Here is a 14,643-nt window from a genome sequence, read left to right as displayed (position 1 = left end):
CATCTTCGTCCAGCATTATCTTTCCATAATCATTCTTCCTTCTATGTGCCACGTATCAGAAAAACACTAGGATTTTTCTTGGCTAGATTTCATAATTTCTGACAATACTGCAATTTTCCTGTCCCTAACAACTGAGTCACCTTCCTGGCTTGGACTTGATACTCTTCATGCAACTAATTGTTACCATTATTCATCTTCTGTTGACTTCACAATGTCTTCTTCCTGATTTCATGCTTAATCTCTTCATTTATCCATTAGACAACCTACCTTATTCAGCATTTTGACCATTACAATCACACGTTGATGCTGTTAACCACCTGTTGGTCAGTGTATAAGCAGCATTTATCTCCTTCCTATTTTATTACTAATTCCACTATACCTCGTAGCTGTGTCCTGAGCTTCTCATAATTATTGGCTTTGCAGTTCCACATATATCCTTTCCTCACAGCTTCATATGACTAGGCATCAATCAGGATAACTTCATTATTACTTTCACTAACTTCAGAGAAATGAGATGCCCCACTCACAAATAAATCTTCCTATGAAATGATTAGATCTAAGACTCTTGATTCTCATATGTGCTTCCTTGCATACTGCCTAAGATATTTCATTTTCCTTTTACTCAAGAATTCCATTTTCCTTATACCCAAATGCTATTTCTTCATTCCAATCTACAGTATATCACCATAATTAAAATCACCCATAATGATCACTCTTCCTTTTTTCACTAACCCAAGTTGCTTATACTTTTTTCTCATTACTACCCTCCACATTTCCTGGCTTATAGCAACATCCAACAAAGTATCTTTGTTTGTCAATCTCTTGATATCATCCTAACATTCTCCTTATGTCCAACCAAATAATTTGTTTTCACAAGCAACACTAACTCTAATGTTAATTTATTTCACATATCCAATGCATCAGATATGATATAGAATATTGCACATAGATCTGGTTACTTGGATTCTACAGGGATGAGGAAGTAGTGGTGAGGATCTAGAGATCAGTGACTAAGATTTTAACAGATCTGTGGAATATAACATAGAATGAAGTCCTGTTGGCTACAAAAAACTAGTTGATAGGTAAAACAATAGAGGACATGAGCAAAACAAACATTAAGGGAGATTTTATAAAATTGACACTAAAGAATTTTTTCGATATATGGCTGAAGAGGAAACAAATAGCAGTGGAAATTATGTAGCTGTATAGTTAGCAAGGGGTACCATGATTAGTGTGGGCCAGTCTACCATTGTCAAAAATCAAGCAAGTGTCAATGGTTAATCAAATTAGAAATATACTAAACTGTAATGTGATGTGTGTATGTATGTGTGTTTTCTTTACATAGTTAACTGAATGCAAATAATGTTTAAATGGAATCAATTTATTTTAAATTAAAGTTATTATTCTGACATGGTTGCAGTCTCCACATTTTTTTACTATAACCAATGCTGATCACTGTCCACAACAAAGAAAAAGTGACTGATAGTTCACAAAACAAATATGCTTGCATTTAACAAAATTAAAAAAAAAAACATTATTATTATTACATGATACCTCCAGGGAGTCCAAAGACTCATTGAGGGAGGACACCTGCTCTACAACTCTGCGTCTCCACCACTCCATTAACTGCAACTACCTTCATCATCTACAACAGCGTTATCTACTGCTGACCACTACCACTACTATTTTCACAGACAATCACAAACATCCATGCCCACAGCAGGATTCGAACCCGCAGCCTTTAAAATGTGATCTGTACAAAATTTTGCAAATCGCATTTTTTCCCTCCCAGCAAAGGGAAATAAAGTGGTCATCTGAATTTAAATTTCAAAATTTCACTGCTTAAATTCTGAGACTACCATTCTCATGGTCCCCTTCTAGGTCTCTTATGAATTTCTGAGCAATTTAACAGAAGTAAATATATATATATATATATATATATATATATATATATATAGGTAAAAAGTAAACAAAAAAAATCTTTTGTATTTGCAATCAAACCACATTATTATTATTATTATTACCATAAGATCCCCCATGTACTCAGACTCATCTGCTGGCCTGGTTTGCCGAGTGGTTAGTGTATCTGTGTTGAACCATTTCCAATATCTCCAGCCAAAAGGCTGTAGGTTTGAATCCTGCCATGGACATGGATGTTGTGATTGTCTGTGAAAATAGTGGTGGTGGACAGTAGATGGCATTGGTGGATGAGGTTGAGTGGTGGAGGCAGAAAGTTGTAGAGTAGGTGCTCTCCCTCGATGAGTCTTGGCCTCCCTGGAGGTGTTAAAAAAAATAATAATCTAGGGGTCCCTTTGTCATTCAAACAGCTCATCATACCTCACTTTAAACACATTCCAATTCTCTGCAGACACCATACTCTCAGGCAAAGCATTCCAATCATTCACAACTCTGCATGCAAAAAACCTTCTTCTCACTCCCTTCCCCTCCCCCCCCTCCTCCTCCTCCTTATACAGCTTTTAGCGATAACCTTATGTTCTCCCCTGATATAACACCATTTTATGGAAACACCTCTTCAACATCGACCCCATAACAATCCCTTACTGACTTGGACATTTCTATCACATCACTCCTCGTCTTCATATCTACTAGACTCTGTAAACTATCTTCTCAACATTTCCACATATTCAACATTCCAGAGATCAGAAACTACCTTTTGTAAAACATTGTAAAACATGAGGAATATTCTATCAAGAAAGGGTATTTTGGGAACTATAAGGCAGGTGATTATGACATGCTTAGGAAGAAGCATGAATCTGTACCATGGCATAAAACACTGCAGGGTAAGGATGTTAGTAGTGCATGGGATATAGATAAAGGTCATCTAGAGGAAACAGTATTAAATTGTATACCCAAGGTAAGGCGGGTTAATCAGGTAGGAGTTAGATGGATGAATAATATCATTAAGCATGAGCTGCAGAAGAAGAAAATGACCAGCAAACTCATGACCAGTACAAGGATAAAAGGTGACCAGCATGGTACGAAAGGTAAACTCAGATTATCAGAAGAATCCAGCCAAGAAGGCCAAAGGAAATTCCAAAGAGTTCTTTCATTGTGTGGAAAGTAAGAGGAAGAATGACTATGGAAGATTAACATTAATGAGTGATGATGGTCACCAGGTGACTGAAGCAGATAAAATAGTTGAGTTACTGAGTTACACTTTGCAAAGGTTTATCGTCAAAGTGAGTTTACTTCTGTGATATATATGATATATGTCACCAAAGTGGATAAGGGGAACGCCATCATGATACTCAACCAAACTGGTATTGGGCTACTTACCTCCCTATTGAATACAATCCACCAACTCACAAATTAGAAAACTCCATAGGCTCCATAAGAAGGTCACTTCTTGGCCTGTGGAAGTTACTAACAAACTAAAACCGTTTAACTGATATCTTTGTTTTTCTTTAAGTTAAGGATTGTTAAGGATTATCATTACCAAGGCTGATAAGGGAAATTCAACAGTCATCCTTAACTCTAAAGACTATTATAATAAGTTAAACGTATTACTATCAGACAACTCTACCTATGAGATCCTAGACAAAGATCTCACCATGAAAAATCACAATGAAACAAACCAACTAATCCGTAATTGCAACATTTGGCCAGAAGAAGTGAAGAGAAGAATAAAATCTTCACATCCCATTACTCCCAGACTATATGAGACACCTAAAATACATAAAAAGGATATACCTCTCCATCCAATCGTTGATGGGAGATCATCCCCAACTTACCTTTTGGCTAAGCATCTTGTAAACTTATTAAATAACAAAATAAGATCAACAGAGTCCAATATCAAGAATAGCTAGCATTTTGTAAATAAACTCCAAGCCATTAAGATTGAACCAACAGACATACTAGCCAGTCTGGATATTGTGTCCCTCTTCACCAATGTACCAGTAGAAGAGGTAATAAACATCATTCAAGACCTCTTTCCTCTAGATATCACACAGATGTTTAAACACCGCCTTCAGTCTAATTTCTTCAAGGTTAATAACACTATATACTAACAATTAGACGGCCTAGCAATGGGAAGTCTGCTATCACCATCTTGTGCAGACCTTTTAGTGGAAAAACTTGAAAAAGAAATTCTCTCAACAATCTCCCCTAGACCATCTATATGGTGGCGATATGTTGATGATATTTTCATTATATGGCAAGATAGCTTAGAAAACCTAAAATCGTTTGTGAATAAAATCGACTCCATACATAATAAAATAAAATTCACTCTGGAAGTTGAAAACAACAACCATCTGCATTTTCTAGACATCTTGATAAAAAGACAATCGAATAGTGTAAATTTATCTATTTACAGAAAGCTGACAGACACTGGAAGATACCTTCATTATACTTCTAACCATTACAAGACACACAAACTAAGCATTATCCATATGTTGAAAAATAGAGTACATAAGTTTATATCAGAAGAGGAGGATACACAGACTGAAATCTCACTAATAGCCAAAACATTATCACAAAATGGATACCCTCTGAACATCATCAAAAAATATCTATACAGTGACAACCCCAGACAAGAAGAACCAAACTTCCAGCACATTTCTACTGTAGTGATTCCCTTCATGAAGTCAACTTGAAATCCTTTTGTAGGGCTGCCATATCTGTGCTATTACTAATAACCCTTTCCAGCTTCACATCATCTGCAAACAACTGAATATCCCGATGCAATCCATTGACAATGTTTTTGATAAAGGTTAAACAATATAGGTCCCAGTACTGAGCCCTGTGGGACCCCACTTGTAACCTTCTGCCTCCTTGATACTGCACCACCATACACAACTCTCTGATATCTATCAGACAGCCAATCCTGAATCCAGTTGGCTAACCCGATGTCTAAACCCATGTGCTGTAACTTAAATATCAACTTATCTGTGGCACCCTGTCAAATGCCTTTGCAAAATCCAAAAAAAAAATGGCAGTATATGCCTTTCCCTCATCAACTGCTCTTGTCACTTTATTATAAAAGGCAATCATATTACTAAAGCAAGAGTGCCCCTTAACAAATCCATGTTGACTCTCACAGATAATATAACCCTCATCTCCCCAATGCTATATATGGTCTCTTACTAATTTCTCCAAGATTACTTATTTAATATTTACTTACTTATTGCAATTAGTGTTGCCAAATGAAAATTACTAAAAGCAGCTAAATCTTAAAAAAAAAAATAGTTGAAAAGAGCTAGAAAGGAGTTAAAAATAAAAATTTGAAGCTAAAATTTTAAAAGTAGTAGCTGATACTTTTAAGTTACTTACTTTATTCAAGTTGAAGTGATACTTGCATATAAGTGGCTAAATACACCTTCCATGTGGTCTTCTGCACTGAATTCATCCATGTTTTCACTTAGATTTTTAGCTTTATTATATGTGGCCATTGTTCCAATATTACTCAGTGTAGATGCTGGTAAATGATAGTCTGTACAGTACTTGTTGTTATGCCTGAAGCCATACTTAACTAACAAAATAGCCATTAGCATTGGCAATTCCATCTTGCTTCTTAATTTAGTTTTAACTACATTCATGGAACTAAAAATTTCTTCAATTTCCACAATAAAATTTGGCAGTATTAATAAATTTATTGCACACTGAGCAATTTCTTTAAATGGATTCATTCCAGATGCATCTTTATATTCTCGTACCTCAGTCCAGAATAGCTCAGTGTTTTCTATATTTGTCCATTTATTTAAGTGGATAGTCCAAAGTAAATCCTAGGGAATATTTTAGCTATGTGGCCAGTAGGAGGAGAAATGACTGTGGAAGAATGATATTGTGGGATAAAAATGGGAATAGAGTGACTGATGCAGAGGACATAGTGGAATTGTTCAATGAACACTTTATTGGAGTATTTCATCCTGGAGGAGTCAGTTTTAATGCTAGAGGGATAGGGCTGGTTCGAGGTTTAGAGGTACAGGAGGAGAGTGTGTTTCAGTTACTGAGTGCTCTGGATGTCAGTAAAGCTGTGGGACTGGATGGTATTTCACCACGAGTTTTGAGAGAATGTGCTAGGGAACTGACAGTGCCTTTAACCTGGCTTTTCAATGAAAGTCTGGCTTCGGCAAAGGTGCCCAGGGAATGGAAGGAAGGTAAGATAGTGCCAGTGCATAAGGGTGGTAACAGACTGGAAGTGTCTAATTATAGGCCAGTCTGTGTGTCATCAGTAGTTGTTAAGATCTTGGAGAAAGTAGTGAGGGACCATATACAGCATTGGGCAGATGAGGGTAATGTTATCTGTGAGAGTCAACATGGATTTGTGAAAGGGCACTCTTGTTTTAGCAATATGCCAGCCTTTTATAATAAAGTTACAAGAACATTAGATGAGGAGGGGAAAGGCATATACTGCAATTTTCTTAGACTTAGTGAAGGCATTTGACAGGGTGCCACATGATAAGCTGATATTTAAGTTGCAGCACATGGGTCTGGATGTCAGATTGGTAAACTGGATTCAGGATTGGCTGTCTGATATGTATCAGAGAGTTGTGTATGGTGGAGCAGTTTCAAGGAGGCAGAGGGTTACAAGTGGGGTCCCACAGGGCTCAGTACTAGGACCTATATTATTTAACCTTTATATCAATGACATTGCCAGTGGATTGCAAGGGGATATTATTATTATTATTCAGGCCTCCATGGAGTTAAAAGACTCATCGTGGGAGGGCCTTCCTAAGAACATAAAGTCTGTCAAGACTCATCGAGGGGAGGTCCCCCCCCCAAGAAACACAAAGTCTATCATACCACTCCTTAAACTCATTGACCGTTCTCGCCCTCACCACTCTATCAGGCAATGCATTCCACGGCTCAACCACCTTCCATGCAGTTGGGGAGACAAGAGATCTGGGGTTGATGATTGATAGAAACCTGAAGTTTAGGAGACATATTGCAAATGTGGTTAAGGTAACACAGAGGATTGCTGCAATTATGAGAAGGACACTGACCTGCAGAGATAAGAGGGTTATCATTCTGTTGTGTAAGTCTCTGATCAGACCACAGTTGGATTATTGTTCTCAGATTTGGTCTCCAGGATTTGAAGGGGATAAATTAACTGTGGAAAGGATACAAAGATGGATGACAAAGATGGTTTCAGGACTGTACAGGGATAGTTATGAGAATCGGCTGAGGGAATGTGGACTGCAGAGTTTGGCAGATAGAAGAAGGAGAGGTGATATGATTGAGACTTTTAAACTGTTGAGAGGTGGTTACAGAGTTGACACTGGGGAGTTCTTTCAATTGGTTGAACAGTGGGAAGGAGTGATGACAAGAGGCCATCCCTGTAAGTTACGAAAGGAAACTGTGAGAAAGAGGGTGAGGAGTGGTTTCTTTGCATGGAGAGTGGTTGAGCCATGAAATGCATTGCCTGATGGAGTGGGAGCGAGAACGGTCAATGAGTTTAAAGAGTGGTATGATGGACTTTGTGTTTCTTAGGGGGGGCCCCCTCGATAAGTCTTGACAAACTTTATGTTCTTACTTAGGACATACCACAATGAATCTTTTGACTCCATGGAGACCTGAATAATAATAATAATAATAATAGTATTGTACTGGTATTCAGCAGCAGCAACATCTTTTTCTGTTTTCAGCATTATTTCTAAGATGGGAGTAATAGGTTCTTTTATATGTTTTAGGATATTGTCAACAGAAAAAGAAGACCTCATTCTTAAAATATTCAAGTTTTCAGGCAACCTTTGCTTAAGCTGTTTGAAGAGACCAAGAAGAAACTGTCTTGCTCTACTTCTAAGATTTCACTCATCATTTTGCATTATTTTCTTTTGTATCATCAACTCTGAAATTTTTCTTTCAAATCTGTAATCAAAATTTGGATTGGAATCCAAATAGTCATCAATCTGTGACTCTAGAGCAGTGGTTCTCAAACTTTTTGAAGTCGAGGTGCATTTAAAATCCTACATATAATTGTAGGCGCATTATATACAAATTTCTGAGAAATGTGTTTTAATAATTAAGTCAAATATTACAGAAAAAAAATAATGCGATAAAAAAAATAAAATGAAACATACCTTAAGTTTATTCATTCTTGTGTTTATGAGAAACATGAGCCTGATGTGTCCTAGCAATTGCTTCAATGTTTGGGCATATATTTGAAAGGCAAACTCTCATTTCCTCGCCAATACACTGAAGAGTTCCTCTCTTTTTACACTTAATTGTGGTGAGGGTAGAAAATCCTAATTGACATAAATATGATGTTGAAAATTGTAGTAAAATGTTTAAAACTTTTTTAGATATTGACACACATTCTTGATGGAGAGATATCAGAGAGTAGTTTATTCAGGAGTGAGTCCAAAAGAAGGCCTGTTACTAGTGGTGTGCTGCAGGGTTCTGTTCTTGTAACAGATCCCTGCTATTTAATTTGTTCATTAATGATATGGGAAAGAATCCGAGAGGAACTGTTCATTTATTTGCTGATGATGCAAAGTTGGGTAGAGCAATAGTGAATGCGCATGATGTCAAAATTTTGCAGGATGATTTGGATAGACTGGCAGTCTGGGCTAATGAGAATGGATGTCAATTTAATGTAGCAAAGTGTAAGGTTATGCATTTTAGGGTGAAAAAATTAACAGCAGTATATCACATTGGTGGAACTGTACTCCATGAGGTTGATGAAGCCAGAGATTTGGATGTGTTGGTAGATAGGGGGTTGAAGTTTAGGAGGCGCATAACAAAAGTGGCTAAATCAACTCATCAGATCACTTGGTTACTGAAGAATACTTTGATGAGCAGAGATAAGCAAGTTATTGTTCCTCTTTATCGAGCCTTGATAAGACCCCATCTTGACTACTGTGCCCAAATCTGGGCCCCTGGGTTGTCTTCTTGATGGCAAGGAGGTAGAGAGGATCCAGAGACGAGTGACCAAGATGACAGCTGGTCTATGGAATGAACCTTACGAGAACAGATTGAAGATCTGTGGGTTACAGAAATTGGTTGATAGGCAGAAAAGGGATGATATGATTGAGACATTCAAATTACTGAAGGATTTTTACAAGATTAATTCATAGGAAAATTTTCAGAACAGATCTGGTGGTGTGAGAACTAGGGACCATCCATGGAAACTGAGCAAGAGTGTAGTTAGCAAGGGTGTTAGAACTAGGTGTTTTACTTGGAGAGTGGTCAATGAGTGGAATAAGCTGCCAGAGTTTATTGTGGGTACCATGACTGTAAACGAGTTCAAAGCAAAGTATGATAGATACTGTGCAAATGCCGAATAGTTGTTCTTGATATGATGTTTAGGGCCTCCCTCGATGAGTCTAAGGACTCCTTGGGGTTGCCCGTAATAATAATAATAATTATTATTATTACAGGCAACTATAATAATAAAATAGACTCAATTAATGTAACCATTTCATTAGCCTTGTTTTTGCACTTCTGGCATTTGAATACAAACATAACAGCTCATTCCTGGATCTATAACAAGTTTCACTAATACCACTTATTAGATGTAGCTTCTCCAAACCTAACTTGAGCCATTTCTTTTTCTCCTTATTCATCATCCAACTATTTCCCTGATCCCAGGTTATCCCTTCCCTTTATGTCTACACATGCATTCACATCCTCTTGGAGCATCAACGGTTTTCATGCCGTGTTCCGCTGTCCACCCTGAACCTCCCCGTTTCCTTGTTTGTTTTGCACACTTGTTCTCTCATTCTCTAAACACATGCTACCCACTTCTTCATTAATAACCACTACTTCAATCTCTTCTTTCTTACTTTCCTGCTCTTTCACATCACTTCTTACTTGATCAGATTCATTCTCTGCACTCATTTCTCTACCTTCCAGCAGCAGCAGTCTCTCCAAATGACTCACACCAAAGGCAGTCCATCACTCTTATACAGTTCAATTCATTCCTCAAACTCATTCCACACATTAATAAACTGCACCGCTTTCTCCTCACACATTTTTGCTAACATGTCATTCACAACCTTCGCTCTTCACCTCATTTCATCACTATCATACCTGGCAACTGGTAACACACTAACTTCTTTTCCTATCACACTATTATATTTTATCCTTCTCTTCTTACATGTTTCTTGTTCCCAGTCAAGTTATTTGTCCTTATTTCCACTATCAACTCTTTTGCTCGCTTACTCCTCATATTCAATACCTTGATCACTCTATTCATTTTACCTCCAGTGAAAACAAACCTTGTGCATCTTTTCATTTACCACACTTCTAATAACTGAATATTCATACAACCCCACTTGCGAATCTTTCATACTGATATTATTTGTTTTCATCATATTCACTCTTCCATACATATATTGAATTCTCTTAATTTCATCTACATCCGTTTCATCTCTTGCCTCGTGTTAACAACTCGGATTTCAAATTTTGCATCATTTATTAAAAAACAAACCAGAAACATTTAGGATGTAAAATGCTAAGTAAAACAATTTTGCTAATAAATAGAGATACTTACTACACTCCAGATGTATAAACAGGTTGCATTCCTTGGTATATTTTAATAAATGGACAGCATCCTAAAATATTTAAAACATTTTGCAGTATAAAATATTCAGATATTGATTATCTGAAGATGATAATTATAAAGCTGATAAACAACTTACCATTTTAATGATATTAACATAATACATACAATAAAATATGAAGTTTACATTAATGATACAGGAGATGTGAAGAACACTGATGTGTAGGAGTGAGGACACTATGATTCCATTGTACAACACTTTTATCACATCAGATCACATATGGATTACTGTACACAGATTTGGTCTCCTGGTTTTTAAAAAGTTGAAGAGGTATTCGAGAGAGTTCAGAGACAAATGACCAATATGAGGCTTTTCATAGAATGGCTGGAGAAGAAGCTGTATAAGGAGAATTTAAGCAAAGGGGTGGGGTAGGTTTTTTGCATTTAAGTCACTGTATCATGATCTGTGTGTGCCAAAGAGTAGGACCTCTTTGACACTCTATCATGTGGATAAGACTTATCCACATGATAAGACTCAATGGAGGTCTGATGATAATAATAATAATCAATAAAGCTGATGTAGAGATCTTGTAGGATGATTTAAATAGACTGAAGTAAAAACAAAGGAGAATGACAATCACTTTAATACAAAAAATTGTAAGGTTATGCATTTTGGGATGAAAAGATTACCAATTGTGTATTACTTTGATTGAGCTGTGCTCCAAAAAATTCATGAAGTTAGGGATTTGGGAAGGTAAACAGCTCATAGGATGAATTTAATTTCAAAGATTATCTGAACAGCTTGCATCCCAATATAAAATTCACTCTTGAACTGGAAGATCACATATTACCGTACCTTGATATCCTTATTGCAATAAATGAAGAAGAAAAAAGATTATCCTTTTCAGAATACAGAAAACCAACCACAAAGGGAGGATTTTTTTATTACTGGTTCACATCATCATCCATTACAAAAGATAGGCATGATTAAAACATTAAGAGATTAAAGCATATAGTATATCCAGTATGTCATTAAAAAGGAATCAAGAAATGCACTACCTCAGACAGTGCCGTAATGAGGGTGTGGCAAAAGAGGCGCCCGCCACGGGTGCAACTAGGTTTGAAGCGCAAAACTTAAAAAATGTAAAAAATAAAAATAAATAAATAGATATAAAAGTTCGCTATTTTATATTGTATTTTTAAATTTCGGCAATACGCTGCTTTAGACACACAAATTCTGCAACACACTGCAACTCATTTTGATGGGGATAATAGTAAGTATTTAACATATTGCATTTAGCAAAATTTAACTTGTTACATTTAAATTTTTCAAAATTTTTGTTATTTTGGATTAGGGAGGCACAAGTTAGACACTTGTGTTGGGTTACGGGGTGCAAGTTAGACACTTGCAACAGGCGCTTCATACCCTTGTTACTGTACTGACCTCAGACAGAACCTCACACTCAACAGATATGAACCCAAGACAATCAACAAAATTCTTAATACTTTTCCCGCAGCTCCTTTACTTACAAAGATTTTAAACAAAGTATTACAGATACTGTGTAAATGTTGGTTAGTGCTTGGTAAACAAACCTTGTTCATCAAAAAATGTTTAGGATCACACCAAATGAGTCTACAGACTCCATGTAATAATAATAATATCATGTAGACTTGTGCCTCTTGATGGAAGTTAAAGATAACAACAGTGGAATGAAACTCCAAAAACTTACCGCATCCCACTTTCTGCCTGAACCAAGGCATGTATAATAAACTATCAAATGTAGTCAAGGATTGCAGAGGGAAGAGAATCAAGTGGCAGGTAACTAATCAATAATGATATTGCATGTACAGATTTTGAATCTATGTGGTGTGAAGTTGAAATAAACAGGTTAGTATATCTGATAGGATGCTGTTATAGGCCAAGGAATGCAAAGAATACTGATTGTGAAATATTTAGGCAAATTAGTTGGGTATATAAAAAGAAGGTGATCCTGATGGGAGACTTTAATTACAGGAATGTAGACTGGAAGGAGGAGATAATCTATGGGAACAAGGAGAGGGAGTTTGTGGAATTTCTGAGAGATAAGTATCTTAAGCAGCATGTGATTGAAGCAACTAGAGGCTTTAATGTTTTGGATGTGGTGATAACTTCACAAGATGTAGTTGTTAATGAAGTCTTGACACTGCCACCAGTTGGTGAGAGTGATCACGAGGTACTTGTTTGGGAGTTGATTAAACAAGAAAAGGTCACTACCAAAAATGGATACATGTGGAAGTATAAAGCAAGTGATTATGGGAAGCTCTGTAGTCTGTTAGCATCAGTAAGTTCGGTAGATGAGCTGAGCGGTAAAGATGTTGACAATGCATGTGAAAATCAAGGCAGTATGAGACAAAAGCAATGTTCGACTGCATACCAAGAGTTAAGCAAATAAATTTGCATCAGGGTTTCTTCATGATGGGGAGGAAGTGGAGAGGATCCAGAGACAAGTGACCAAGATGATAGCAGGTCTGTGGAATGAACCTTATGATAATAGGTTGAAGATTTGTGGGTTGCAGAGATTGGATGATAGGCGAAGGAGGGGTGATATGATTGAGACATTCAAATTACTGAAGGGTTTCTATAAGATTGATCCAGAAGATATTTTTGAAAATATGACTGGTGGTGGGAGGACTAGGGGCCATGCATGGAAGTTGGGCAAGAGCATGGTTGACAAGGGTGTTAGAGCTAGGTTTTTTACTTGGAGAGTGGTGAATGAGTGGAATAAGCTTCCAGAGTCTGTTGTGGGTGCTACGACCGTGAATGAGTTCAAGGCAAGGCATGATAGATACTGTGTGAATGTCGAATAGTTGTTCTTGACATGATGTTAGGGCTTCCCTCGATGAGTCTGTCGACTCCTTGGAATTGTCCGGAACAATAATAATAATAAATAGAGTAGGAGTTAATTGGATGAACAGTGAAATCAAGCAAGATTTGCTGGAAAAGAAAATGTTATGGAGGAGGTACAAGACAGTTGGTAATCAGATCCATAAAGAGCAGGCTAGAAGGGTGACAAACATGGTAAAGAAAGAAAAGGTGCAGTATGAGAGGAGATTGGCTGGTCAGGGCAAGGTTAACTCAAGGGAATTTTTCTGCTACATGACAAGCAAGAGGAAGAATAATTATGGCAAAGTATATAGTGGAATTATTGAACAAGCACTTTATCAGCGTATATCATACCGGTATAAATGATCCAGTACAATATATAGAAGAGAAACAGGTATTAGGAGAATTGGAAGTGAAAGAAACAGAGGTGTATCAGATGCTGATTGGGTTAGATGTGAATAAGACTGTGGGAATGGATGACATATCCCCCACGTATTCTTAAGGAATGTGCACCACCGTTGGTTATGCCTTTGACCTGGTTATTTAATGAAAGTCTTGCAGTGGGTAGGAGTGGAAAGAAGGCAAAATAGTACCACTCCACAAGCATGGTTCTAAGACAGAAGTCTCCAACTATTGGCCAGTCTGTATAACTGCAGTTGTGGTCAAGGTGTTGGAGAGATTGGTAAGGAATAGAATACAGAATTGGGTTGATTGACATAGCATTCTTTATGATGGTCAGCATGGACTTGTAAAGGGAAGGCTTTTTTTAGTAATTTACTTGAATTTTATGATAAGGTGACAAGTCTGTTAGATAAGGGAGAATCATATACAGTGATATTCTTAGACTTTGCAAATGTGTTTGATAGATTACCACATAATAATATGCTGTAGAAGCTGCCGAGGAAGGGAATATATTGGTTATCGTTCAGAGATTAGCTCTCTGAACGATACCAGCAGGTTATGTATGATGGAGCAGTATCTCAAAAAAGAAGGTTAACCAGTGGCATGCCCCAGGGTTCTGTTTTTGGGCCCCTGCTGTTTAACTTGTTTGTAAATGATATATAATGTGGAATGACTGAGGATCTTCAGTTATGATAGTTATGAGGATTGGCTGAGGGAATGTGGACTGCAGAGTTTGGTAGATAGAAGAAAGAGAGGTGATATGATTGAGACTTTTAAACCGTTGAGAGGTGGTTACAGGGTTGACACTGGGGAGTTCTTTCGCTTGGTTGAACAGCAGGAAGGAGTGATGACAAGAGGCCATCCCTGGAAGTTACGAAAGGAAACCGTGAGCAAGAGGGTGAGGAGTGGTTTCTTT

General features: G+C 37.2%; 1 protein-coding gene across 1 annotated transcript in view; it reads right to left on the bottom strand.

Annotated features, from left to right (window-relative positions):
• Window positions 1-14,643, bottom strand: part of LOC150099091 (tensin-1-like) — a 780,515-nt gene that overhangs the window by 426,493 nt on the left and 339,379 nt on the right. Inside the window, exon 13 of the mRNA XM_090405808.1 lies at window positions 10,454-10,514. Within this exon, the coding sequence (XP_090261934.1) occupies window positions 10,454-10,514 (61 nt within the window). The remainder of the gene's footprint in view (window positions 1-10,453; window positions 10,515-14,643) is intronic.

The sequence above is a fragment of the Typopeltis vanoorti genome, chromosome 15, assembly GCF_054136105.1.
Source record: "Typopeltis vanoorti isolate ZY-2024b chromosome 15, IOZ_Tvanoo_1.0, whole genome shotgun sequence".
NCBI lineage: Eukaryota > Metazoa > Arthropoda > Arachnida > Uropygi > Thelyphonidae > Typopeltis > Typopeltis vanoorti.
Note: the sequence above shows the minus strand (reverse complement) of the source record. Positions and strands in the feature narration are given on the sequence as shown.